The following is a 27,266-nucleotide window of genomic DNA, read 5'->3' as shown; positions in this document are numbered from 1 at the left end:
TTAAATGTCAATGTCATGGGTTACAAATACACCCAATTTACTCAGTTTATTTAACACATTCAATACTACCGCACATTTTACTGCACAATATACACTAATGGTTTCACAAGCAAATGTACAGCAAGTGAAGCCATGAAAGAGAATATACCATGGAAAACACGCAAACATACTAAATGCAAAAAACATTGAACTTTTAGTTAACAAAAAAAAGGAAATAAAGGAATTTAGCTTATATTATGTATCTTAAAACGTAAAGGCAGAATGAGCCACCTGGAAATAAAAGATTTTGAATTTTGAAAATTGAAAAGTTAAAGTGACAGTCCACAAGAAACCATTTCACCAACTCTGCTGCTTAAAAAAAAAAAAATTACTCACAATATGAAACTACAATCATCGTCACCAACTAGGTCAGTCAACATGGACGAGGCCACAGCTTTTGTCAGGGCTGCGAGGGAAACAGGAAGCTGTAAACTCCAGCTCCATGGGAACATGAAGACTACAACCAGCCGGCAAGGCATCCATCTCTGAAGGAGGAGGTCCCTGGATTGGAGACAGGGATTGGTAAGTGGGGAGTGTCAAGTCAAATCAGGAAAACAATATTTATTTTCAGAGTAATAACACAAGACTGCAGGTGTGAAATACACTTACAAATCTGCGAGAGGGTGGGACAATTTCCGCTTTGTTTTAGGGGAAAGTTACATTACAGAATACAATATTTGTAATCATTCAGTGAGTTTACATGGGCATGAATAACCTGTTTATGATTGTGTTTTTCGGATTATCCCATTTGTGTGTTAAAGCATGTAAACACAATATTCCATTCATGAGAAACCCAAATATGCCAGCTGGACTACTCAGAAGTAACCTGGGATATAAACATGGAAAGTGAATAATCTGATTTCTCTGTGCTCCTGTAAACACAATATCCCAAATATGTTGTTTACAGGGATAAGCCTCATAAACAAGTTATCCTTGTACATGTAACCACACTCATTATGTTTTTATGGGTTTTATTGAAGCACATTTTGTCACTGAATTTGGTTAAGAACAAGTCCAAAACTCCCCTTGTTGCAGGTTAAATGACACTTTGTATTTCAACACACTGTCTTGTGTTATACTGTTTTTACCTTGTTTTTATTTTTTTCTTCAAGATTCAGTAAGATTTTTCTCTCTGATCAATGTTTCATTAAGATAAAACCTTTGTATAGGACAGTTTTCATCTGAGTCTTTTGTTTTAATCTTGCTATCAAACTGCCTCAGTTAGAGTATATGACTTAATAAAAGTCTTTTTAAATCATAACTTGATATAATTGCAAAATATTTCCAACAATCAAAGAATGGGGTTAAAGTCAAACCCTAAATCATTGTTGAGTGAATAAATTATCTCAAATTAAGGTCTTCAAATGAAACCTTTAAGCCTAATATTGAAAATGATTTAATATTAAAAGTAATTAAAAATTAAATGGAAGCTGTGTTCAATCTGTTTCAACCAGTCATCCCACAACCTTCAACTGCACAAACTTTGGTCTTAATACAAATCCGAACTTATTTATTTAAGCATACGTCTGCAATTAAAAAGTGATTTCTGGTGTGGGGTTAATGAATGATCTAAAGACCTTTGCTTTTTTAAAAGGTACACTTTAAAAAAAGGTACACGTGAAAAAATACATGGAATCATTTGTTAACAATGAATCATTTTTCCTTATTTTATTCAGTATTTTACATTACACAAGACATGACATCAAACTAGACCGACTAATCAGAAGTTAAACAACAGCATAGTCATTTTCCTTTGAATGTTCCAACCTGCAACTACCTTTCTCCCTCTCAGATACACAGATGTCTTTTACTGTTTTGTTTAATACTCAGTACATTAATGTGGAGGGTAAAATGTGCATTTTGCTATTTTGAAATAAGCAAGGTGTTGAAATGTTGGCTGTTCTATTACTGTAAAAATACTAGCATATATGGGAATACAGGTCTCTATAAAGTTGATCTGAACGAATTGCAGTGCAGCAGAAATTGCTGGAGTTTCTGTATATTAAATGTATACTTTTAACATATACAGGATTTTTAGAAAATTGAAATCCAGCAAAGATGGCCAACAGGTTTCTTAAATGTCTCCTGTAAATGTAGTAACAAACTAAAGTTTTGTCAATCTTCCTTTTTCATTTTTTTCTCATGAAACAAATTATGTGAGGGATTATTTGATTGCTGAGCCGTTGATGATAATGTTCTCGTGCAGCATTAAAGATGCTGGTCACAGTAAGAGGCCAGCTCGATCCCTGGCGCACAGCGTTGCAATCCTCACTTGGAGCTTGGCTTGCAGTGCCTGGCCTCCTGTCTGTAAATGTGTTAAACCTGCTTTCACTCGCCCTGAATTTGTATAAATAATGTATATACATTTATCCACAGACTCTAACAAGTGCAGCCTCAGGTGAAAATACTCAGAAATGCATGCTATGCGCATCCCCGAAGGTGGACATCAGCTCCAAACCGACCAACTCAAAAGATAACCACACAGAGAGCAAGGGAGAAAAAAAAAACAAAACACAAATGAATAACTTGCCAAAAGCAACATAAATACACACACACCGCTTCTCTCTCTCTCTCTCTCTCACACACACACACACACACACACACACACACAGATGCAGTGCTGTCAGTTTCTAAACAAGTTCTCCTTTCCGTCACACAAACAGCCCCAAGTCGTGTCTGCCAGTGTTATGTGAAGCTTTTAAACTCTGGAACCACATCACTCGTGTTTACCGAGATGCGCTTGTATGTTTCCCTGCATTGTCAAAGCACGGTCAAAGAGAAAAAGATTGAGGGCACAAGAAAAAACAAAAGCTTTTGGAAATGTTCCAAGATTGCAAGAAAAAGGTGCAACTGAACACTGGAATAAGCCAGTTTGGTATTCAGTCCAGTGTAAGGCAGGACCGGAGGCTCAAGAGGCCTGAGAAAAGCACAACCGGTCCACATAAAATGAATACCCGCCCAGCGCCACATGGTGGCAAAACTGGTGGAATAATCAGTAAGGATAACCCATCACACCAATCAGTGACTTTATATTAGATTGAAACATTTTGAACATATCATTTACTGTAAGCACAATCATAATTCCTCCTTATGTAAAACTTTTTTTTAAAGCAACCATGACAAGATTGAACACAACTTAATGACAAACACCTGATTCTGCATGCCTGTGTATATTGTGTCAGTCTAGCTCATTCAGCTGAATGTAAGCTACAATTATTTAACCCACCTCTTTATTCAGCAGATCAGAGTTGTTATTTCATTTTATTTTCTATTTATTTATGGTTCTGACATGGGGGAGAGAGAGGGGTATGACATGCAACAAAGATCCAAAGGCAGGAATTAAACCAATAAACCTGGGACTTTGCTGTTGCGTTCTGTAACCACTCTACTACCAAGGTGCTCCAGCTCTGAAATTTTTCACTGCTGAACTAAGAAATTCCCTCAAAATGAAATAACTTTCTTGCAAATTAATTTAAACCCCAGAGACCATCTTGCAAAGGTATCAATACAGCAACGCACAACTTACAACTAATGTAAGCCAGGGCTCTTCCTACCCCCCATTGATCTGCACATCCATCTTTAAATTCTATCTGAATTTTGATCTCAACTATACATCTGTAAAGTTTTATGGCTGCTTCCTGCACAGTTGCGATGCTACTGATATGACAAAATCTGTCCACACAGACAGACAAATAAACACCTGGCAAAATAATGGCTTCTGTGGTAGTTCCCACTACAGTGTGTGTCTTCGGGACCACATCTTAGTACTACTACCACATCCACACACACACACACACACACACACACACACACACACACACACACACACACACACACACACACACACACACACACAGATTCACAAAGTGAAAACAAAACCAGCATAATTATCACATAAAGCACACCATTTGAAACAAGTGCTGCCACCAGAAAAATCACTTTGCCTGTAGTTATGCAAAATTCAGTTCAAATTCAAAAACACTTTATTCGTCCCCAAGGAGCAATTCGTAAGGCATGCAGAGCACTAAGGTAAAAAACTATACATAATGACAATGACCTAAAAGACAATAAAAAATAAATAAATGAATGAAAAATAAAAAATAAATTAAAAAAAACAATAAATAAAGCTGCAATAAATAAAAAGCTGTAAATATTACAATTGAAATGATAGTAGTGCAAGTTATGATCATACTTCTATTCTTTATTAGTGAGTGACCATGAGCTTTTACTGGCACTGTAGTTCAGGCAGCTGAGATAAAGCTAATTTTGGCAGTGGTAAAGTTTATGGTATTTAATCAGATTTTATTTTTAATTTAAATATTTATTCATTTATTTTTGAAAAAAAGATGAGACTTTCAGTAATTATGTATGTTGGGTTCTGATTTCACAAATACACACTGTAAAATTAACTGTGACTGGACGTTTTTTTGAAATTTTGCCACATATATCAACATACTCTATAGATGCTAATGGTTGCCTAAAAAGTACTTGGAGATACTATCAAAAACCAAGGGAAGAACATTGATGAATAAAATTGTTTATTCATCTGTTTTTGAGTGTTAAAACTGGTGGAGGTTCACAGGTGAAGAACAAGGAGGCTAAAAAGAAACAGCACAACTCTTCAGAGAGGCAATTAGCCAACTTTCTAATCACTTGTACCAAACAGCGGCTGGGGGACCCATTGTTTGGCGGTCTGATGGACAAACTTTAAAAATGTAAAGATCAAATTAATAGGCAGGCATTGTTAATGGGAACACTCAATATTGGTATGCAAAAGCCTCACTGTGGCATGCAAAGCAAATACACTTAGGTTTGGAGATGGAATGGTTCGAAGGCCGCTGCCGTTTCATTTCAAAGCATGCATTATACATCATTGTGCATAAAGAGGAAGCCTACAGCATTATGATGTTTTTTTCCACGATGATTATCCTTTATTAGTCATTAAAAAGAGAGCGCGCGCGAGAGAAAAAATACAACTTTTAAGCACCTGAACCTCGCTGCCAGCATTCCATTAATTGCCTGCACAATGGGGAGAGCCTTTGGAGATTTTTCAATTTAAAAAAAAATGAGGAGCATGCATTCAGTCGTGCTCATGTTATACCGGCACTTAAATCCTACAGAGCTCACATAAAAAAAGGACTCAAGGTTGCATCCGATTGAAAGCCTCCAACTACAGCCACTTCAGAAATCCATTTAGTAAGCGGGGGGTTAGAACATCTAATTCAAACAGAGTCGCCCTGTTAAAACGGTTGCACCAATGTCTTTTAAAAACACACACACACAAAAACACAGACACACACAGACACACAGACACACACACACACACAAACACACACTTTCAGGCACACACTTTTCTCCTGTGTTTGCTTGGCTCCATTGTAGGGAAGATGAACCTGGCACAGTGAGAGATGGCACGACACAAAGAATTAATCTTGCCAGACCTCAGCCAAGTGGCGAAGGTGAATGCCTGACTGCATGTGGAATCTTGACCTTTGCTTTCACAGTGCTCTGCAGGAACGTCAAAGGAAGAGGTCTGTGACATCTGTAATAACATGACAACCTGAATGTCACCACACTGTTCATCAGCTGCAGAATCTTGGATGAAGAGAATGTTTTCTCACGAAAAATTCCAAAAGAATAATTATATTTTTGAAAGCAGAGGCAATAATGAAAATCTTTCAAACAGTTCAATTAAAGAAGTATTTCACTGTAGGAAAGATGGTCTTTTCATAAAACTGGGATGTCTATGCAGTAGAAAGATGTAAATACTTATGAAATTGGTGCTACATGACCAGAGAAAACAGAAAGAGGACTGTGGCATTTGCTTTTTCATAAGAGGCAGAAAACCTACAACTACCAGAATGCACTTTGCCTCCCTGAACCAAAAAATGCTTCTGCTACTGGGTGACTAACTGCGAGCTTGGCCATTTTTTCTTATATAACAATGAAACAATAAACTTACATATGTTTCTGAAAACAATTTTAGGCAAAAAAATTAGGCAACACAGTTACAGAATCTTGGTTTACATTTTATCAGCATAGCTTACTTTTACTGTTTGATTGGACAGTGTTTTCGGCAGGCCCCAAATAGATCCGTTCGGCCTTGTGGCTAACTTTTCCCAGTGGACACTGCTATTGCAGCGAAAAAATCCCACCACGACCCAGAAAGCATTTTTCTCATAGGCTACCATTGTAAAGGACCATTGTAACTCCTAGAACTGCAAACAGGGACAATTATTTTTGAGCCCTGGTGGTTTTACATTTATAAAACTTTCCTCAACCTATAAAAAGTGAATTGCAAATCAGTTACGTCATCATGATGTAAAGTCTATGAGAACTTGCTGGCAGGTCTGCTGCACATATTCGGGATACTACGGTAGTAAACGTAAGCGCCAGACGAGCAACTCCATTGGAATGAAGGAAAGAGGAAACAGTATGGTGCCCACTTAGTGTTCACAAAATCTTGTATTACAGCCAAATAGTGCACTTCAATAAGTTTCTGAAGATACTTTTGGCGAGAAATAGAAAATACAATGACAAGGTCTTGGTTTATATTTGATCAGGACTACTTAGTTTTACAGTTTGATCAAAGATAGGTCTAACTTTGAGAGAAAAAGAAAGAGAGGGGCAAGTCTCTCTTTCAATCTGCTTCTATACTCTTTGTGTTCATAGGAATGGGCATATGAAAGTGTGGAAGTGCAATCTGTCATTTTAGTGTTTGACATCATCTGGTGGATTTCAGCGGAGAGAATAGCAGGGAGATCTGGGTGCAAGTAAGATGAAGGTAAGTTTGCCATAGTTATTAAACACGTACTGTCCACATTATCATCATTCAAAGCTGGTTAAAAATTGGTTAAGTATCTGTTCAAAGCAAAGACAGTAGGGCAAATTCGGTAGCTTTATAAAGTGATGTTTCATTTGTTGAGAAACTGATGACCAATCAAGAACCTGCTGTTATCACTGCAGGAAAATCATGTATCACTTCTTTCATCAACTTTTCCTGGATAAGACTGCACACTGTTACACAACGGTATGGCTTTCTTGATCTCAGAAATCAAGGTGTTTGCGACAGCTGCTTTAGCAAAGAAAAGCAAGCTATAGGGAATCAGGACGCCCACACACTGTCATTATTTGCTTATTTATGTACTTCTCGGAAAGCTTCAGTGTACAACCTTATACACCAAGTATTTACAGCAACAAAAGTAAAGAGGTTCACAACCTGAGAAGACACCAGATCAGACTGACTGTTTATCAAACTAGACATTTCAAGTAGTTTGGTTTTTTTTTCTTTTCCTAAATGGTTTCTATACTTGAACTTACATGATGTCTTTTAACCGTGGGCACAAACAAACACACATCTTAAACTATGTCTACGACAATATAGAAGTTTAATTACTACAACATTACACAACATTAACCCTCCTAATTATAGTCCTTCACAAAAAAGTATTAACGCTAAAATAAAGATTTACGTCCGAACAATGTGATCAACACGTAGTGTAGACATGTATACACACAGGCTATTTTCTGAATATATTTAGACATTAATTTTTAAAGATTTTATTATGTTACAGGCTTAAAGGTCTAGAATGTAGAATTTAGTGCCATCTAGCAATAAGGATTGCAGACTTCAAACAGATGAAATGAACAACAAGCATAAAATGACTGTTTGAATGTTTAAGCAACAACAAGTGTGAACAACAATTAGTGTTTATTGTTCAGGAGGTTTTTAGCTGGGAGCAGAATAATCCGAAGAGATCTATTCCCTTACAAAACAAACGCACCAGGTTATCAATATGGTAAAAACACGAAATAAAGCAGTTTCACATTGAAAATCAGTGTTCCTCTGACACTGTTTGGCTCACTGCAGAGAGGCTGATAGCCCAGCAGCTGGTAATGTCTGCCCACACTCTTTTCTCTTAAGTTTATTTGTGTTCACAACTTCACAAAATATCCAGAAGTTCAGGAGGTTATTATTGAAAGTCGAATTATCCACAGAATTCTCTTTCTCCTCAAAACGCAGAGACCCTGTTATTTAAACTATTCCAAAACACTTTACAAGGCAGTTTCATCTTAAAAATCAACATTTTTCAGACAACGTTTGGCGAGATGCAAAACTGACTGCTAACTACAGTGGCTGATGCTAAAATGCAAAACTGTGAATGGCCCTTTTAGAGCCAGTATTTGGTTTGTACATTCTGGGCTACTGTAAAGACACAGCACTACAACATAGTCAACTCCATGGACGAGGGCCTGCTCCCATGTTGATATAAACAGCTTATTCTAAGGTCACAAGAACACAACAATTCTTATTTACTGTTGATAATACACTAAAGAAAACATACTTATGATATTATATACCACTGCTGCCAACGTATCCCCCTAAATCCTACATACCTAACCTTTAATGGAACACCAAAACAAAATAATCTTTAACTCATTACCATACCTTTATGTAAACAAGTGAAAGTGTTAGAATATTTTCTCAGTTTTGTGTGCTCACTTACCAAAAGTTATGAACAATGAACTGTATATCTAACACCATGGACTGGGGCATGCTAGTGGTTCCAGATCCCATCACATAAAACCATAACATTTTAAATCTCACAGGACCACCAGCAGCCTTGAGCTGTAACCGACTCACGAAGAGCCAAGGAACCAACACATAACAGGACCATCACCAAGTACGCACACACATATGTGTCGTACTCACATATATGGATCTATTAAGTTATTTACAAGCAAAAATAAACTGAAGTGAGAGTACACAGACTAATGATACCCTTTGTGCAAATATTACTGAGCTGACAGGCATGCCCAGTGTCAAACAAAGGCAGCAAATAAATCATTTGGCCAGCACCGCTTTTACAAAAGACTGAATGCTTTCCATCAAGGCCCTGTGCAATTTCAACCAAATGCCTGAGGAGGTGAGGTACAGTGTTTAAAAAACGCACGATTTACAGACTGGCCTTAATGTAAGAGTTTTTATTGAACTGTCTTTACTCCTGAACTGTCTTTAACATCAGTGTTTGTTTGCAGTCTTAAGCTTTTTGTTTTCTGCTGCAAAGTGCTACATAAATGTTGCAAAAACAAATGAAGAAGTACATCTGCATCACAAATCAAATACTGTATATCCTTGAGTGTACTGCATTCCATACCGATGACAAAAACAAAAGATTCGGCTTCAATTAAGTGTGTGTGCCTATGCTAATGTGTACACGTGTGTCCGCAGATGGATGTGAGTGCATGTGTCTCTGCACATACATCTGCAGGTCTGTTGGTGAGATCAATATCAAAACCCTTAAGACGACTGAATCAAGCAGAAAGAAACTTTCCTTTCATCTCCCCCTCTCTCCGTGCCTCCTTTCTTTCCTCTTCTGTTTCAGAGCGCTACAGACAATTGCTGGCAGGCCTTCAGATGCAAACAGCTGCTCTCAGATTGTCACTGTGATGGGAAACTGATTATTTAGTCTTCTGTCCCCCCGTTGGGACTGCAACAGTTTCTGTAAGCTACTGAGGACTCTTAAGAGGCTGGGTCCTTTGCCAGAGGCAGCAATAACACCGTAATAGAGGCTCCTATAAATGAACATCACAGACTTAAACATAGCTATGAAAAAAGGAGAGTGTGGGCCTCAGGGAAGATCTTTGGGGAACATCCCCTCAGCATCTGTTTGGAGCCATGGCTCTGTTTTAGAGAGGCCAGAAGTTAAGTGTAACAGGGAAAAGACTGTCTCTCATCACCTGGAGTTCTGGATTTGTTGAGCTGGTGTTGATCAAGCTAGATTTGACAAGGCCTGTATCTGCTCTTGATAATCAACAATTCCCCATCACATTAAAACATTAATCATGTAAGCGTTTTATTATCAGGATTCTGTGCTCTCTGGTTGGGGAGCTAAAAAGAAGACGTCTTGGGTGTACAGGCTTTGAGATGGCTGGCCCTCTTTTGGATGTCATTGACGTCTGGTCTTGGTTGCCACAGCTGCAACCCACACCACCACTAGACCATGGCCCCCTAAATGGCCTTGTTTGCTCTGTGTTTTGCCTCTTCAGATTCTAAAACACTTCATTGTTTCAATCCAACTAAATTCCCCAATCACTGAATGGCCTTCCCACTTCATTCAAAGCCACCCCATTAAACTCTCCTCCTTCAAAACTACCAATGATGACACATTATCTAGTGCAGGCTTCACCAAATGGCCTCCCACAGTCCAGACCTGGACCAAGTCACGATTCTATTCATGTCCAAATTCTGATCAATTTCTCACAATATATAATAAAAATAAGGTAGCATTGTATTTTTCTGATGGTCGCAGCTGGACCATGTTAACAGAGCATTAGCTTCACTCAGTTGAGCAAATCATATCGATTGTTTGCTCCATGAAGACAGTATGGAGATAATGGTAATGTCTGAGCACATTATAACACATGAAAGACTTTGTCCTGATTGGCGATAGTTAACCAACCTGTTTTCAACATTTTTTTAGTTATTTGTTTAGGGATCATGACCTTCAAAGTTTTTTCTTTCGTGAGGACAGCAAATTTTTTAAATTCTATGCAATGGGAACACCACGTACTTGCACTATGCTAGAAATAGGTGTGCAATATTGCGAGACTTTCACAGTATGCAAAGTATCTCAGAAAATATTTTGTTTTCACAATTGTTTTTTATTAAATACAAACAGAGGGCTTAGTTCTGGTTAAACAAATCTTCCCTATCCCTATCTATCCCTATAATTAAGTCTTAAAACCATGTTTTAAATGGAAGTATGTGTAAAAAGTCTCCTTTTTAAAAATAACTCAAATTAAAGTGAGATTCTCCATCCAGTTGCATTTTTTTCCCCCAATATCGTAGATAAGCAAATGTAAACTGTTTGATAATCGTCAACTTTCCTATCATGGTATATCTTAAAATCGGTATATCGGTGCAACCCTAGCTACAAGCACTAGTAGTGTGACAAGGAATGTCTACTAAAACACTTTATTTGTAACAATTTAAAAAAAATCATGGTTGGTAAAAATTGTTGGTTGCAAATTTCCAACTCTCTAAAACAAAAATGTAAAAAGGGACGGCACAGCATTGTTGAACTGACAGCACACAGTGCAAGATTGACAGTGTGTGGGCGGTCCTCTGGTAGAGCTCATGTTAACTGGCATTTGACAAGTTCTCTCTCTGGGAATGTACCAAAGCCTAGCAGTGCATATCAAGCTCAGAGTCTAATGTGAGGTGAGTGATGTAAGGTGAGGTGAGACTGTGTGAAGCCTGAGGCTGAACACCAAAGCACAGGGCAGCGGACGGATCAATACCAGCTCAGACACAAACGAATGAAGTCGAGGTGGTAGGCAGCAGATATGACGCCTTCTAGGCCGCGGCTTGTCATTCCTGTACACACAAACACATTTATTCATAACAATAATGTTTTTTTACATGAAAAATAATGTGTAACTTATTATTAAGTATGTGTATTAACTGCTAGTGATTGGATAAGAAAAAAGCAACACTTGATTTCAGAGTGTTATATGAGGAAAATATGCAATAACACTGTTGAAAGTCACAATAATGATAAACAGATAATAACTTCTACTAAGTTCTAGAGCTGCAATGATTAGTCTATGAATTGATTATTTGTTAGACAGAAAATTGACCAGCAAATAAATTGGTTATCAATAAATGTTTAAGTCATTTTCCAAACAAAAATGCCAAAATATGAGATACTTCCAGGTTCTTAAAGATAAAGATTTGCATTTGCAAAGACTGCATTCCATCATTTTACATTATTGTACATTTAATATTTGATGAAGTCATTTTAAGCTCTAGCCTAACAGGCTTTTTTTTAAATTAATGTTGTGGAAATCAAAAGATGAATCTATTAATTGAGGAAAAAAATAATCTACGGCCTAATCTGTGACAAAACTAATTGTTAGTTGCAGCCCTATTCCATTCCTCCTTTCTGCTGCCTGCAGTATAGTGCTAATAAATTGCTTGTTGAATTTAAAAAAGAAAAAAGAGAGAGAAAGACAGAGAGTAAGAAATTAAATGTTTTTTTTCATTGACAAAATTGAATTGGACACAAAAGGCACCAATAAAAAAAGAATGCTACATTATATTTTAAAGTGCAGTTTACTGATACTCTCTTCCTGAGTTCAATTTCACAAATCTTTTGCAAGTGTTGTGTGTGCATGTTGACTTCACAATAACCAAATAGCCAAAGAAAAAAACAACATATTGTTCAGCTCTAGTCACAACCCAATATGTCATCGTCTGAAATGCAAGCCCTCACCAGTTTTGTATCCACTCTGACACCGCTGTCAAAAAAAGCAAAAAGATGAGCACACATGTAAAAGTAATAAGAAACCTAAACCACTCTTGCTTTGTAATACCAAGCAGTTGTATTTGACAGTATTTTCATCTTATTGAGGGGGGGGGCAGACACACCCAGTGTAGCCGAATCAGAAACAGACATCCACAACTGATAAAAATGTCAGTTGGAATTTGTAAAAACTCATAAATAATGGATGCTCCAAGTAAGCAGGGGAGCATCTTCAATGAGCCCAGAGTGCCGAGCATGCTTTCTCATCTCCAAACCAAGGAGCCATCCTAATGACTGTGCCCGGAGACCTGGGGGTCTTCGTCAGCTCCACCCCCCTAACCCCACCATCGGACCCCCCTCATCAGGCCCATCTATGCTCCCAACCACTGCATATCGTACAGAAGGGAACATGAGCTCTTAAATTAAACATTCACAGCAGCGGCTGCTGCCTGTTTTAGGCTAATCAGCAGAAAATGAAACAAACAGGGTGCCTCAGGAAGATCCATGTGTGTGCAATTGAGACATTTTTGGGGGGAGAGTAGGTGGGTCTCTTAAGTCTTGCGGAGAGCAGAAAACGCAAATAATGTCATATCTCCTTTTTCTGTGTTTTGTGGATAAAAGAGACTCTTATTCAATGTTATCCATTTTGGCATGTTGGAAGAACCAGCAAAGGATAAGTTTATTTTGCGGACATATCTCTTTCCATTTGTTGAGAGGGAGCGACGGATGAAGATGAAGTGAGAAAATTGAAAAACTACAGACATTTAGCTCAACTTAATGACACTGGGCTCCACAGCATCCTGCATTACCAGGACTGGGGTCACCTCTGGGGAAGGATGATGAGGCAGGGACCACTATCCCCCTCTCCTGACCTGAATTCAGACACAAACAGGAAATTGCCTACAGGAAGGAAGTCATATTTTTTTACAGCTGTGCTCTGGACGCGTATAGGATTGTGTGAGAGCAGCATTTTCAATAAGCAATTTACTCAAGATGTGTGATGTCTGCAATGAGCCATTATTACACACAACCTAAAAAAATAATCTGGTGAGTTTTAAATGAACATGGTGGACATTGTCTTTCTCTGTCGCCATTAAAAAAGGCCTTTTCCTGCAGCAGCCACAGATAAACCTTTTTGTCTCTTTGTTTTTGTTCTTGGATGAAGATCAAAGCAGCAGGTCCGGACTCAGGGCTTGTGATCTGTCAGGGTGCTGGGATTTATATGGCACTTGCATCCTACGATACTCATCACATCTGCAAGTCACAGCGATAAATCAGATTGGCAGCCTGCACAGCATTACATAAATACGCTGTGGCTGTAAGGCAATAGATTCCACTTTTGAAGCAAAGGTGTTTTTATATTGTTAAAAGATAAAAACAGTTGCCCAAGATGGGCTCTCAAGCCTCTTCTCTCTGTTATTGATGAGTTATTTCACTCATAAGTGCAATACCTCAGAGACATAACCACAGGAACATGCACACTTTTTTTTAAGCACACACATGAAGAGGCTTGATCAATTTCTCTGTCTGCCAAAAGGGTGGTTAAACTGGGCTGAGAGGTGGAGGCTGAGGATGGTGGGGGTAAAGCAGCCCAGAGCCCTACAGGAAGTGATTTAATGTCCAAAAAGACATGCGCTTGTTTTTGCTCTGTCTCTTTCCTGTTGTGTTCTGATAGGGACTTCCTCTCCCCAGTGGGGATGGATACGGGTGTCATCCGTCCATCCATCCATCCCACCCACCCCACCCACACACAGCTCGCGGAAATATCATTCTGCTGCCATGCCGTTCAGACAAAAAAAAACTCATCAAACTCTTTGGACATCAGCGCTAATGATCACAAAGAGTGTGCATGTGCATGTAGCTCGGCAGGCTGAGTGGACACTTGCATTTTACATTTTAGGACTTAATCTGATGCTTTAACAAACTTACGATGACACCAACCAATACTGAGGAGGTAAAGTCAAGAGGTGAGAGGCCAACAGGAAGGAGCCATTGCATTCATGTTTGTACGCACACTGGCACCCCCATCCATATGAATGTGTGTGTGGGAGTACGAGCAATAACCTGCGTGTGCACTATGTACAGACCTGAGGAGCCAGAGGGCTCAACCCTAGCCATGGTAACACCAGGATGATCTCTTCCTGTCTGCCTCAGTATCTCTGCGACCAACTCCCTTCCTTTCCGCTAAAACACAGAGATACAAGCACACACACGTGTGTGTTACCATACCTCTGGGCATCTCCCCTTGAAGATATTCTCTCGCAATCCCAAACCCCTACCAAACCCTGAACCTTGTTCTAATTAAACCTACTTTTGGTTTTATCTGTTTTTTTTTTTAGATGAACTGAATTGTTATAATACAGTCCAAATAAACACTGGCTAGAAAACTAACTCCGGTGGTGGGTGGGTCACAAAATTCTGACTTTGCCCTGGGTGTTCAGAACTGTGTGAACTTCGGGGGAATTTTGAGTCATTTTAAGATTAAGTTCTCACCATGTTTCTTTTCCTAAATCTTTCCTTGCCTAAACCTAAAGACATTCATTCATGTTTCTGTTCCTAATCCTCACCATAACTTTTATTGCCTAAACCTAATTTCTGTAACTGTATGTTAATTATGTAACTGTATGTTAAGGACATAACGGCATTCGTGAGATGCTAATTCAGAGGATATCATACGACCTGCTCTATGAGCATTCATTGATCTGGTTAACATTAATGCAGTACTTAAAACCTGAAAAGATGGATTTTCACATGATATTGCAAGAATCCATCTGCTGTGCATGGTTAAAAAATGGATAAACAACTCTTTCATGGAATTTCAAACTGTCCACATCCATGACAGAATCTGACTTAACTGTACAGATATTTAATAAGAAATCACTAACTAACTTTCAAAAGGGTAAAAGCTTGACTAGAAAACATCTCTTATGTCTAAAAATGGAAACAAGGATTTATGTTTGACTAAAAAAGAAAGAACTGAGTGACTCTATTACTATCATTGTCTGTCCTGGATAAGATTAGATATAGATCAGTCAGTGGATCTTTGCAATTCTTTTTCTGTGTAGAAAAGTGACATACTGTGGGTGGGTGTGTGTATGCCATCAGTTTTTTTTGTGGTGTTTCCACCAATGACCAAAGCAACCCATGCCACAGTGCTTATCTGCTCTCTTCTCTGTTGAGCGATTTAATGCTGACTAACACACAATGAGACACCCACCTCCTCTCTTACTCATTCAACCGTCTACCAAAACATTTATAGTGTCTCTCTCACTCTCTAGCGCACACATGCACACACACACACACACACACACACACACACACACACACACACACACACAGACAGATGCATATGTCCTCGCAGAGTCACCTACAGATGGAGGAAATAAGCTCAGTGCTGCCTGTGTCTGCTGAGGATGTGAGGTGCCGTGATGGCACATTAACGATAGGCCCCATGACAGCAGTACGCATCGGCCTCACTGAACAAAGCATGCGGCCACTTTTTAATTCAATGAGGATTGTTTAAGTGAAACAATGGCTCTTGGCCCCACTGAGGGTTAGGAAAGGGTGAGAAAGGTGAGTTTGTCAGTCGTAGCTGGCTGATGTTTTTCTGTTTTAAGCTACTGATGATCCCGTGGGTTTGATGGGGTCGTGAATCAGAAATATCACTGTTGTGCAATAACATCCGCTGTTGTTCAGGTAACTAACAAAAAGGCTGATAATGAGTGGGGCTGGAAGGGAAATACTGCAAGAAATGGTAGCATTAAGACTGTTTTAGACAATTATGACTCATATAGTATGTTAAAATTTTGATGCATTATCTTTTTGGCTGTTTCAGCCAGAGCATCCTACAGTAAATATGCCACGTTTGCTCAAAGTGTGTTTGATACCCTTCTCTACCGAAATTAGTCTGTGTATACAGGTTTTGTAAACATGGAAAAACCTGCTAAAAATAAGTGTTTTTCCATTGCCAGTTGACCACAGCCGTGCAGACGAGTATGCCTTTCTGTTTGTGTGTGTGTGTCTGTGTTTTTTAAGAAAGCAGCATCGAGGCCAGTTGAAATGAACTTTTTATATATATCTTACTTATTCAGTCTCTCTTTCAAAGTCTGTCCAAATTAATTTGGAACAATGTTTGAGTGCTGCTTGGATGGAGACTGACGATATTTCTAAGGCAAAGGGGCTCAAATTAGTTAGGGTGTGGTATTTCTATCGTTGCCAGTGGAAGACAATCAGTCTATTGCGAGTCATTTGATGCAGGAGCGAATGCAAATTGTAACTTTTCCCATAAAATAAGAAAGCCAAATGTATCGGGTTTTGTTGGAGTTTTTCTACAGCGGGAAAGGTGCTTTAAGTGCAGTAGTCCTGCAAGTAGTTATAAATTTGTAATTATGATGTGCAATTTATTTGACAAAAGTATGTGATTTCCTACGTTCCTTTTTCCTAGATAAGGGGCAAATCTATGTGGCCTGTTGGTTTGTGTGTCTGTGTGTGTGTGTTTTTTTCTTCTGGTATTTGCATTCCTCACAGCCCATTTGGTCTATGCTAATGGAGTCTACTCATGCAGAGCAGCAGGTCTTAATGAAAAAACCTTTGGCTGGTGATCAGTGTTATTGATCAGCTTGAGCTGCAGCTTTAAGCAGGGCTAATTGATCAATCACCACTGGTTGCTTCGGATTAATGGAACATGACTGGTGCTCCCCCCAGGACATACCCACCTCTCATCTCATGAGGAGGCATGATTGAGTAAGTATGTGTGTGTGTGTGTGTGTGTGTGTGTGTGTGTGTGAGAGAGAGAGAGATAGAGTGTCTGTATGTGAGATAGAGAAAGAGATAAACATTAATGTTGTGCTAAAACTACACACAAAGACAAAAGCTACTACTTTCAAGACTCTCACTTGCAGATATACAGTATAGTCTGTGCAAAAATCCATATGTGACATTTTACTATAAATGGACCTAATATCTTTAATGTAAAGTGAAAAGCAGATTTTATTACTATGAAGTATGTAACACTGTATCAAACATCTACTGAAATTAAAGTACAATTGTTGTTTTTTACTGTATACATGTATACAAAAAGCTTGTTAAGCATCATATGAAGAGGATTAGTTAGAAGTAACTTTTAACCCATATGTATGAATGTCGTGTGTGTGTCTCTAAATTATTTCAACATGTTTCACAGGAAACAAAATATTTACAATTATTTTTATGTTAGGCAATTTAAAAGCTTTTAGTGTGTTTGCATTTCTATTAGGCTTTCTGCCTAATCAGCTGGTGGTGGATGAATTTACTGTAAAATTATAGTGGCATCTCAGACATCAGTTTGTTTGTTTGTTGTTTGTCAGTTTGTGAGTGACATCTGACGTTTGTGAGACACTGATCTAACAGAGTGTAGGTGTGTATCTGCGGAATTGGTGAATGTGTTACATAGACCAACACAGTCTACACAACACATGTAAAAATTAGGGATATACTAAAATTAGCTGATAATACAGATCTGATAGATCATATTAGGGTTCTACTTCAAATTGGAAAATAGCAAATAGATTTTGTCTGTATGATGGAAATGCTGGTCACAGGTGGATAAATATGCTTTATTGTTAGTCTAAAAAAATCACTCCAGTGTGATATGGGGGAATTTAAATCAAGTCGGTGAAAAAAAGAAAATCAATATTATTGGCCTCACCTTGTTTTAAAGAGCCACTAACCTATCCAGAAGAAGTTTCATTACTCTGGATTTCTGGATTGAAAGGCTCTTGAGTCCCATGCTCAAGTCTAAATGCTGTTCTAGAGAATTTTCCACACTGGAAGGAATATGCTAAAAATATAATATTTTTTTAGCACAAAAAATGAGTAGAGGCCTGTGCATGTTAGGTGTCTTGCTGGTCCCATAGCTGACAGACATGACACTAGCAGTCCCCCTGCCAGGAAGGACTGAAGCACACGGGCCAAAACAGGAAGCCCCAACAAAACCCTCAACACAGACACACACACGCACTCACGCACACACACACACGTTCATAAAGTATCCCTCCCACTGAATGACTGACAGGCTGGCTGGCCAGTGGCAGCTCCATGGAGGATTTGTGTCTGTACATGTATTGGGGGGTGGACTGAAGGTTCCAGCTGGCCTGTCATGGGACTCCCAATCGCGTGTGAGTGCTGCTCAGAGGGAACTATGGCTAACTGGTCCAACACTGAAACACTCAACAGGCTTAAAAGGTCAACTTGGGTTAGTTCAGAAGGGCAAATGCAGGAACATTGTTTTTATGTTTAATGCAACACACCACAAGAGCTTCATTAAAAATGCTATGTTTTTGAGCTGGATTGACAAAAAGAACAATGCATTTTTGTAAATACATTGTAAGAATGTTTTCCCTGTTACATAGTTTTTTTTTGGAGTTTTTCTTTAGTTGATATGAGGGTCTAAGGACAGAGGGTTGTCGTATGCTGTAAAGCTTTCTGAGGCAAATTGTGATTTGTGATAATGGGCTTTATAAATAAAATTGACTTGAATTGACTAGGAAAAATATATAATTATAATTACCTGGTGTTTAAAAGCAGATTAGTTTGAGAAATAAATTAAGAAATATCTTCCATAGTGCTTGGTTTTACCAACATCACTTTCCACTTGCTTCATAAATAATAAGGTTTTTGGAAAATTACTCTTTAAAGTTCATCACTGAATTTTTCTGAAATACAAAGTAGCCTGGAGTCTATGAAAAAGATCTTAAGGACAAATGTTATATTTATATAAAATCACAGCAAGGCGCTGCTGCATTACTCATGGATGAGAGAGACACTCAGGTGGCCAAAAAAGAAAGCTTTTATTCTGGTGCTGCAACCTGAAAGTTGATGAGTCGAGTCAACCAACAGTGACCGCTCAGTCAACCTTCTCATGTTAAGCTGTCGTCTTCATTTTTTACATTTTTTTAGTTTTAGTCAGCATGCATTAGATTATAGTGCTTTCCCTTTGTTGATGTATTTATGGGGCACTGCCACAATGTTATCATTGTCTGCTACATAATGACTTTTAAAAACAAAAAAAAAAAAAATCAAGTAAGTAAAAGCTTCTTTAATTGCAGAACTGCAGGCAGCACACTGACTGGCTCCGCCCCTCGTTGCTTTACTCTCTCTCTTTCATATCACAAATGAGACAAGCTAGCAGGCAAGCTAAATGATAAGCTCTGCCATAATTTATCAGCTAGCCCCGCAGCCCCTTTGCATCACTTGTCAAACCTTGGAGAACACTTTGGTATGAGAGCAGACAGCAGCTCCGGAGAGCACCGAGGGTGCAGATTTAAGAAGCAGAAACAAACTGTGAAGCCAGAGCACACTGTCCCTAAAAGAGACACCATCAAAGACGAAAAAAAAGGAACAAACAGTCAAATTATCGTATTGAACAGCCAAATCTGATCTGAATCATAAAATTTCTATTTCATTCTCATAAGATGATAATATAAAACTGTTCATACACTATGCACTACTTGACTGTCCCAACATTGCAGCAGGTGGTGGCTTAAGTATACACTAACTCTGCATAAGACACAACAAAAATCAAACAACATGAATGACATCATTAATGAAACACAGCTGAAAACAATCGGCACTTTGATTGTAATTGGACTGCACAACCTGTCAGGGCAGAGTCTCAAATGGCAACAGCCAACCAGAACACAGTCTCTCACTCTTCCCTGTTCTGGAACTAAAGGACCGCCCCAAGAACACACACACACACACACACACACACACACACACACACACACACACACACACACACACACACACACACACACACACACACACACGCACACACCATCTCCACCTCCCATCATTTAGTTAACCTTGACCAACTAACCAGCCACACATAAACACTCACACCCTCCTATCCTTTGACTGACTCACAGATTTTGTGGAATGAGACCGCACTTCCACCCAATAACCTCTGGTGTGAACTTAATTGTGTATACTCTGGTATTGAGTTTCGGACCATGCCTGGGTCCTGTAGCTCTCAAAGAGAAACAGACGCTGTGAACTTGACAATGAGTGAGAGAGAGGGAGAGAGAGATAGAGTGAAAGAGAGAAGGAGCAAGAGACACGGACCACCCAACGGCTGCGAAGAAAAACAAAGCTGGGTGGAGAGCAGAGTCAGCTTCGATCACATCGGAGGTAGGACAGTTGGACATTGTTGTGCGGTAGCAGTTCGCCAAGGGTGAAAGAGGCAGAGAGAGATCGGAGAGCTGACAAAGTTGTTTGATCCTTGATTCTGTTTTTAGCTGCATTTGTCTTAAGGCAAAAATGCAAAATCTGTTTTTTTTATTTAAATAAACCTTCTTGTTTTAGATTTAAATTAAGTTTTTTTTTTTTAAAATAATTCTTTGTTGACTCCATGCTTCAGTCTTTTTTTTTCTTGGTTGAAAATGTGCCAGGTGATAATTTCCTGTTATCAAAAGGTGTAGGTACACATGAGCAGCGGTTCTCTTGAACACCGCTGTTTTCATTTTAAGCATTTATCCCTATTTTACTTATAATTCAGAGCTCAGCATTTCTTACTTCTGGACAGAGTAATAAATAAAAAAAGTACTTTAAATCAAAGTGCCTAAATGAAACGTTGGGTTTCTTCTCCCAAACCCCAATTTTATGTTGTGAGCTTAAATGAACATGGCAGCTTAAACAACTATCACTATATATATAACTGTTAACTAGGTGTGCTGTTTGAAGAAAAAAAAACTCAGAAAGAAAAGTGATAACCACTCATGTGGCCTTGATCAAGATACTTAACCTCTTAGTGTATGAATCTAAAACACACTTAACCTTTGCATATGAATCTAAAGCACAAAGGATGCTCCACTTACCCATTAGATAAAGAAAGGCAAAGAAAATATTTTCTCTGAGCAAATGCAATTCATGTGAAGAGCTCTCTTGTTTAATAAAACAGTTATTTAAACAATACCCGATTTTCAACTATTCGGGATACAAAAGACTTTCAGTTTTGCATAAATTAAAGTAACTTGTTAAAGTGTATATGTGGTCGTGTGTGATGTGGTTCTAATGTTGACCACCAGGGGGACGAGGATATGCAGAGAGTGATCAGGGAGTTTGAGGGCTCGATTTATTTCAATGGAGGCAGTCAGTCAAGCAGTGGTGAGCCTGTGAGGGTGTGTGTGTGTGTAAGAGAGAGAGCGAGAGAGAGAAAGAAAGAAAGAGGGACATCTGCTCGTTTTGTTTTATATTAGAGACTGGTAATTTAAAAACAATGTACATCAGGTATGGGAAAGTAAAAGTTGCAGGACGCTAACTATAACTTAAATATTTGAAAAGCAACTAATCATATCTTAACCATATCAATGGTATTTTTTAAAAAAAAATAAACAAAACCAACATAAAATGGGACTAATGGTAACTAAAATGCACACACTTGGAAAACACTTTTAATTTTAATTTAATTATTACTAAGGTTTTAAGAGGTATATGGCCATATATCATTAATAAATTACTTTTCAGCAAATACTTTCTTTTGTTTTAATGATATAAATCATGTTTTTATTATTAGGACAGACTGCTTAATAAAACTGAACCGCATCTCAGTGAAAGGACCAACAGGACTCCTGCTGGTGAATGTCTAAACCCAACACAGTAATCGCTCAGCTCCTGACTTCAGTCTGTTTTTGTCCTAAGGTTAAAGATCAAATGCTGCCGTTGACCCCCTGAACTGCCCTGTTACCCGAAGCCCAAAGTCCCACCAAAGCGACTGATACACCCCGCTGTGTAAATGTGTGTGTAAGGAGTCAGTTACCTTTCTATGCAGAGGAGTGCCTTTGGAGGTTTGGCTCGAGGGGTTTTTTAGTCTCTCTGGAACACAAGGCATGGACAGCTGACCTGAAGACAGACACACAGACACACACACACACACACACACACACACACACACACACACACACACACACACACACACACACACAGTTAGGTCTGCCAATAGTGTTCAGCTCCACTGAAAAGTAACTGAATACACATGCCCACACGCAAGGACACGTGCTTGGAGCAAGTAAGTAAGCAGGGGTATCTTAAAATCGTGTTTCAATGAATAATAACATATAAAAGACCATTATTTACATATTTGAAGTTAATGAGACATGACAGAATTGCATACATATTTTACAACTCAAATATTTCCCCTGAAAAATCCTAACACAACATTGTGGGTGTAATTTTTCTATTTCATGTGCCTATTTGTACTGGATAATGATTCAGGCGTCATCCAAGAGCAACATTCAACAAAGGCTCGATGTTATGCTGCGCTCAAATGGATCCCGGCAGATGGTAGACAGCAGACCGGTGACACCTCCTGGACGGCATGGAAAAAAAGAAAAAAATTCCGACGGAATGGCAGGACGGCAAAATATAACACACATGGCGATATGCTGCTATGGTGATGTGTCAAAAAATAAAATAAATGTATTAAATAAAATGATTTTGTTTCTATTATTTTATGTAATTATCGTCGCAATTTCCATAGCCATTAAGGGAAGCGTTCTCTTCATATTCTATTGCAAGCTTAAAAGGATTCTTAAATTCCCTCCAAAATGTAAAGAAAGTTAAATTCCCTCCAAAAGTCATTTATTCATTCAATTATAATCGCCTGCCATATATCCGCTTTTCTTGTAACGTTGCGATAGGATTTCAATTTTTGATCATATAATTTCGGCTGTTGTTGCAACAAAATTATTAGCTTTCTCTTGTCCAGATTGGCCGTGTTTTCTCCTTGTGTGAGAGCTATGCAATATCCGGTTGAAAATTTTCTTTTTTTTTAAAGTTTTTTAAATTTTGACAGCAATGCTGTCTACTGTTGCCATTGCCGTTATTGTCTGCCGGCCTGCTTAATTTTACTATCCTGCTTTCTTTCACTAAAATGACATCCGGTTTACCGTCTACCGTCTGCTGGATTCCTTGTGAAGTAGCATTACTGAGTCATTTGCATGGGCTGTAAGCCCCCAGACACACATGTATGAGCATTAAATGCATTGTTGGTATTCAGGTAATCACCTAGAAATGAACTACACCTAAACACAACAATGTTAGATTATAGAGAGTGGGAGAGGGAGGGGCTAGTTCTAGATATTAGTAGGTATATTGAAGCATTGAATAAGAATGAAACGCTCTTTCTTAATTCAAAAATGTCATCATGTTAAGCTAATAATTCAGGTTCTCAAAATGTGAGCATAGATGGCATAAATGGAGTAAACGAAGCAAAACTATTTAAATAACTACGCAAAGGTACTTCAGTGTCTACATGAAACATGGATCATTTTGCAAGTTTAATAGAATAAAAATGAAGCAAGGATTTCTCCCCTCTATGTGACCTGTAAGATGCACTGATCTGAACCAATTATAGAGGGAAACAAGTCAGAATTATAAAGGATGGCCCAAAGGTGGAGGATTATAAATCGAAGCCAATTAAAGCAGAAAACGAAGGCAAGACAAGCGTGGCTAATGATACCATATTCATCAACTTCTGACACTCATTTTACATTTCAGGCACTTAGCTGATGCTCTCATCTGGATTGTCTTACAATGACTGAGCAGGTTCAGTAAGGGCTGTTCAAGGACACTTCAAAAGGCCAGGTGATTGCTGACGGACACCAGGGTGAGTTTGAAATTACGGTACCTTTGCAACCTAACTAGGAAACATAGCTAATCTATTAGATATCTTTAGGCCTCCCACTAAGGAGGGGAGGTTCCAAGTAAATTTTTATTTATTTCACAGTAACATGCATTTAAATTATAAGCAACAACTGAGCTGTGATTCAGCTGCTGACTGTAGGATGACCTGATCTGTTGACACATCGTGGTAATGTCCCATTTGCAAAGGCTTTGATTGGATTGATGGTTTTTCTAACCAGAGAAGCCTGGGTCTTCAGCAGGGAGTCTGCAACCCCTAGTGGGGTCCTTGGAGATACTGCAAGGGAGGCACCAAATTATTGTTTGATAATTTAAGTTTTCTTTTTTTTTTTTTTTTAAGATGTCTGAAAATAAACATTAACATGAATCCAGCATATTATTATTATTAGCAAAGATAAATTAGATAAAAGGCTAACTGTTACACATGACTGCTTAAGGAATCAAGTGAGCTAGTTAACACTGAATAACTGTGCATTACTCATCCATAAAGGCAAGGAGAACTAGTTAGCTAAAAGTTACATAGCATTGAAACATATTGACTAATTAGCTGTATTATACGTCCATTCTTGTGAGCCGCAATGGACTGTTTTGTAACATTTTTAGCAAGAGACAGACTCACTGTCTGAGACCACTGATGAGAGTGCAGAGGTTCAGGCTAATGCACCTTGTCATGCTAAAACTGCAGATAACTTAGCAGCTATAGGCAAGCGCAAACGAGAAACGACAAAAAATATTCAGAGGATTACCTAAAGTGTCAATTTCACACAATGTATGTGGTAAGGGGTTCCTGCTCAATCTCTCTTTGAGCTAAGGTGTTCATGGCCTGAAAAACGTTAAAGACACCACCACAAGACCAACATTAATTGGTTAATGATTCAGAGTCTATAATCTATGCTAAATTTGGGCTATTTTTACAGGTCATGGTGAAGAAACTCGGCCGTTAGATTATTCATGTATCCAGCAGTCCAGCAATCTGTATGTTAAACCTGAAAGTTACACAGATAGATATATGGACACAATCTCAGTAGGTATATCATCGTCATGAACCCATCCGCCCCATCTGTCTGTCTACCTGCCCGTCTCTCTCCTCTCGCTCTGGGCCTGTCATGACTGCTCTCCAACAGGCCTGCTGCGTCTGGATTAATCTCCCTGGTTGACTGCTGATCTGAAGGTGGGTCGGTCGCCATCCACCAACACCCAAACTAATTTCACTGTGTCACTGCATGACACCCCCGCCCACCGTCCCCACTGACACCCGCACATGCACACACATTGCAAAATATCTTCATCTGTCTCTGTCTCATCTACATGGAAGAAGAGGGCAGGAGGGCGGGTGACTAGTCCGAGGGAGAAAGGTCAGCGCATTGAAGGAGTTCATCATTCTGAGGTGTCAGAGTCGCTCTTTAGGAGAGCAGATGAAGGGGAGAGGGTGGGAGGGAGGGAGCAACCGAGAATGAAGGAAGGGGTGGGGGGTCTGTTTTATATTTGTCTGGTTATTGGTTATAAGCCAAAAGTTTGTCATGGCCTACGGAGTTGGCTGGCATCCACTTTGTGCAAATCAATCATTAAACTGTTCACGTGTTGTCTTTGATTGTATCTTAATTATGAAAAAAACTACACACACACACACATACACACACACTCATCTAACTCAAGCGACGAATGGTCATTTGGTGGCTAAAAACACACCAGAGGGTTTGTTGAAACACCAGAAGCTGGCAGTACACACAAACACACACACACACACACACACACACACACACACACACACACACACACACACACACACACACAAACACACACACACACACACATCCAGTCATTCAGAAATGATCACACAATGCATCCACTACACTTGCTGGCGTCTGGCATGAGGTAAACAGCTTTTAATAGCATCAAACCCACTGCAGTTTGTTTGTGACCATCTGTCCAGTCTATTGTGTTTCTCTGTTGTGGCTCTTTGGAAGCCCATCGGGTGACAGCTGATGTATGGACTCTTACAAAGCCCCCGGCCAGGCCCTCGGGATCCTGCCATACTGTTTTCTCTCTGTCTACTATCTATTTTGTCTTCTTTTCCCTCTGTTTAGTCTTCTTATTTTTCTTGTCCCTTTTCAGCTTCACAGAGTATTTTTTAGATCATGATATTGCGATCTACATCTTCCAGCAGTGCTATGTCAGTTTCCTAGGTGTAGGACTAGGGGAACAGGAAATTTTGTGCGAAGTGTGTCTGTGATTGTGGGACATGCTAAGGATTAGCACCAAATGTAGTGCTTATAAACTGTGTTTTTGGCAGCTTCCCAAAGATTTTTTTAACAAAAAATTTAAATAAATAAATGTTAAGGGAAGCTGGGGGTTGACCTCTTTACCACAGCACAGTCAGAGATTTTAGCATGTAACATTAAAGAAAAGGTATAACAGCACAGTGGCCCCACACAACTGCAGCCATTGTGTGAGATTGCTGATGAAATGCTACTGTATTGTGATTTATTCCATTTAGTCTCTTAATTTGGAGCAATACAATTTGACAGCAATTTGCAACCAATATAAAGATAGAGTGGAGCTAGCTACTGGCATCCTGAGCAGAGACTGAAATCACACTAACTCTGGGTGTATGTGTGTTGTATTGAGCATATGCATGATAGTGCATGCGAGACCCTGAGAGTGCATCACAATGGCTCGCTAATCGCTCTGCACTGCACTGGCGTTGTCCCCACCCTCCGATTCCACCCCAGGTTAACAATGCTATTTCTGTCAGCACTGTTGCCGTTGTTAGCACTGCTTATGGAGATAGCACTGTTAGCTTCTACCTGCTGCATGGATGTGACCTGCCAATCACCTCCATGCTGAAAACTGTGTGCAGTCAATCCCTCCCCAAAATCAATTCATATATTTTGAATGCCGCATACAGTTCCTTTAAAGGTATACTACGCAGGATTGTCATTCACTGTTTTTTAAACACACCTGCCAGTAAAAGCAAAGGTAAAAGCAGTGCCCTTTTTCAAGTTTCACTCTCATTTGGCATTTCTCCTGGCTATACTTGTACTCGTTTTTTTTCAGCGTTGTGTCTCTTGGATGCTTGCTGTTTATGGTTTAGAACCTGGTTGCTACCTTTTTATAAAGCCCCAACCTACCGTTAGGGTGCACGCCCTTAAACTAAAAAAATATTAACAAATAAATAATAATGATTATAAGTCCATAAACAAGGCAGAGCCTTTTGCAGAAAGAGAAAAAACACAGCCA

The 27,266-nt window shown here is 39.0% G+C and overlaps 1 protein-coding gene and 1 long non-coding RNA gene across 2 annotated transcripts in view; one reads left to right on the top strand and one right to left on the bottom strand.

The window, feature by feature from the left end:
- Positions 1 to 27,266, bottom strand: part of LOC121965627 (adhesion G protein-coupled receptor D2) — a 99,521-nt gene continuing 72,255 nt past the window's right edge. Inside the window, exons 24-25 of the mRNA XM_088077648.1 lie at positions 22,144 to 22,226; positions 1 to 540 (exon numbers count right to left, since the gene is read on the bottom strand). Coding sequence (XP_087933774.1) covers positions 409 to 540; positions 22,144 to 22,226 — 215 coding nt within the window. The 3' untranslated portion in view covers positions 1 to 408. The remainder of the gene's footprint in view (positions 541 to 22,143; positions 22,227 to 27,266) is intronic.
- On the top strand, positions 20,109 to 23,357 carry LOC148189549 (uncharacterized). Its single transcript, XR_015776595.1, has 3 exons — positions 20,109 to 20,516; positions 22,026 to 22,392; positions 22,599 to 23,357. It is a non-coding gene; the product is annotated as an uncharacterized LOC148189549 (long non-coding RNA).

The sequence above is a fragment of the Plectropomus leopardus genome, chromosome 5 (genome assembly GCF_026936395.1).
Source record: "Plectropomus leopardus strain MGB_pleo_1.0 chromosome 5, ASM2693639v1, whole genome shotgun sequence".
NCBI lineage: Eukaryota > Metazoa > Chordata > Actinopteri > Perciformes > Serranidae > Plectropomus > Plectropomus leopardus.
Note: the sequence above shows the minus strand (reverse complement) of the source record. Positions and strands in the feature narration are given on the sequence as shown.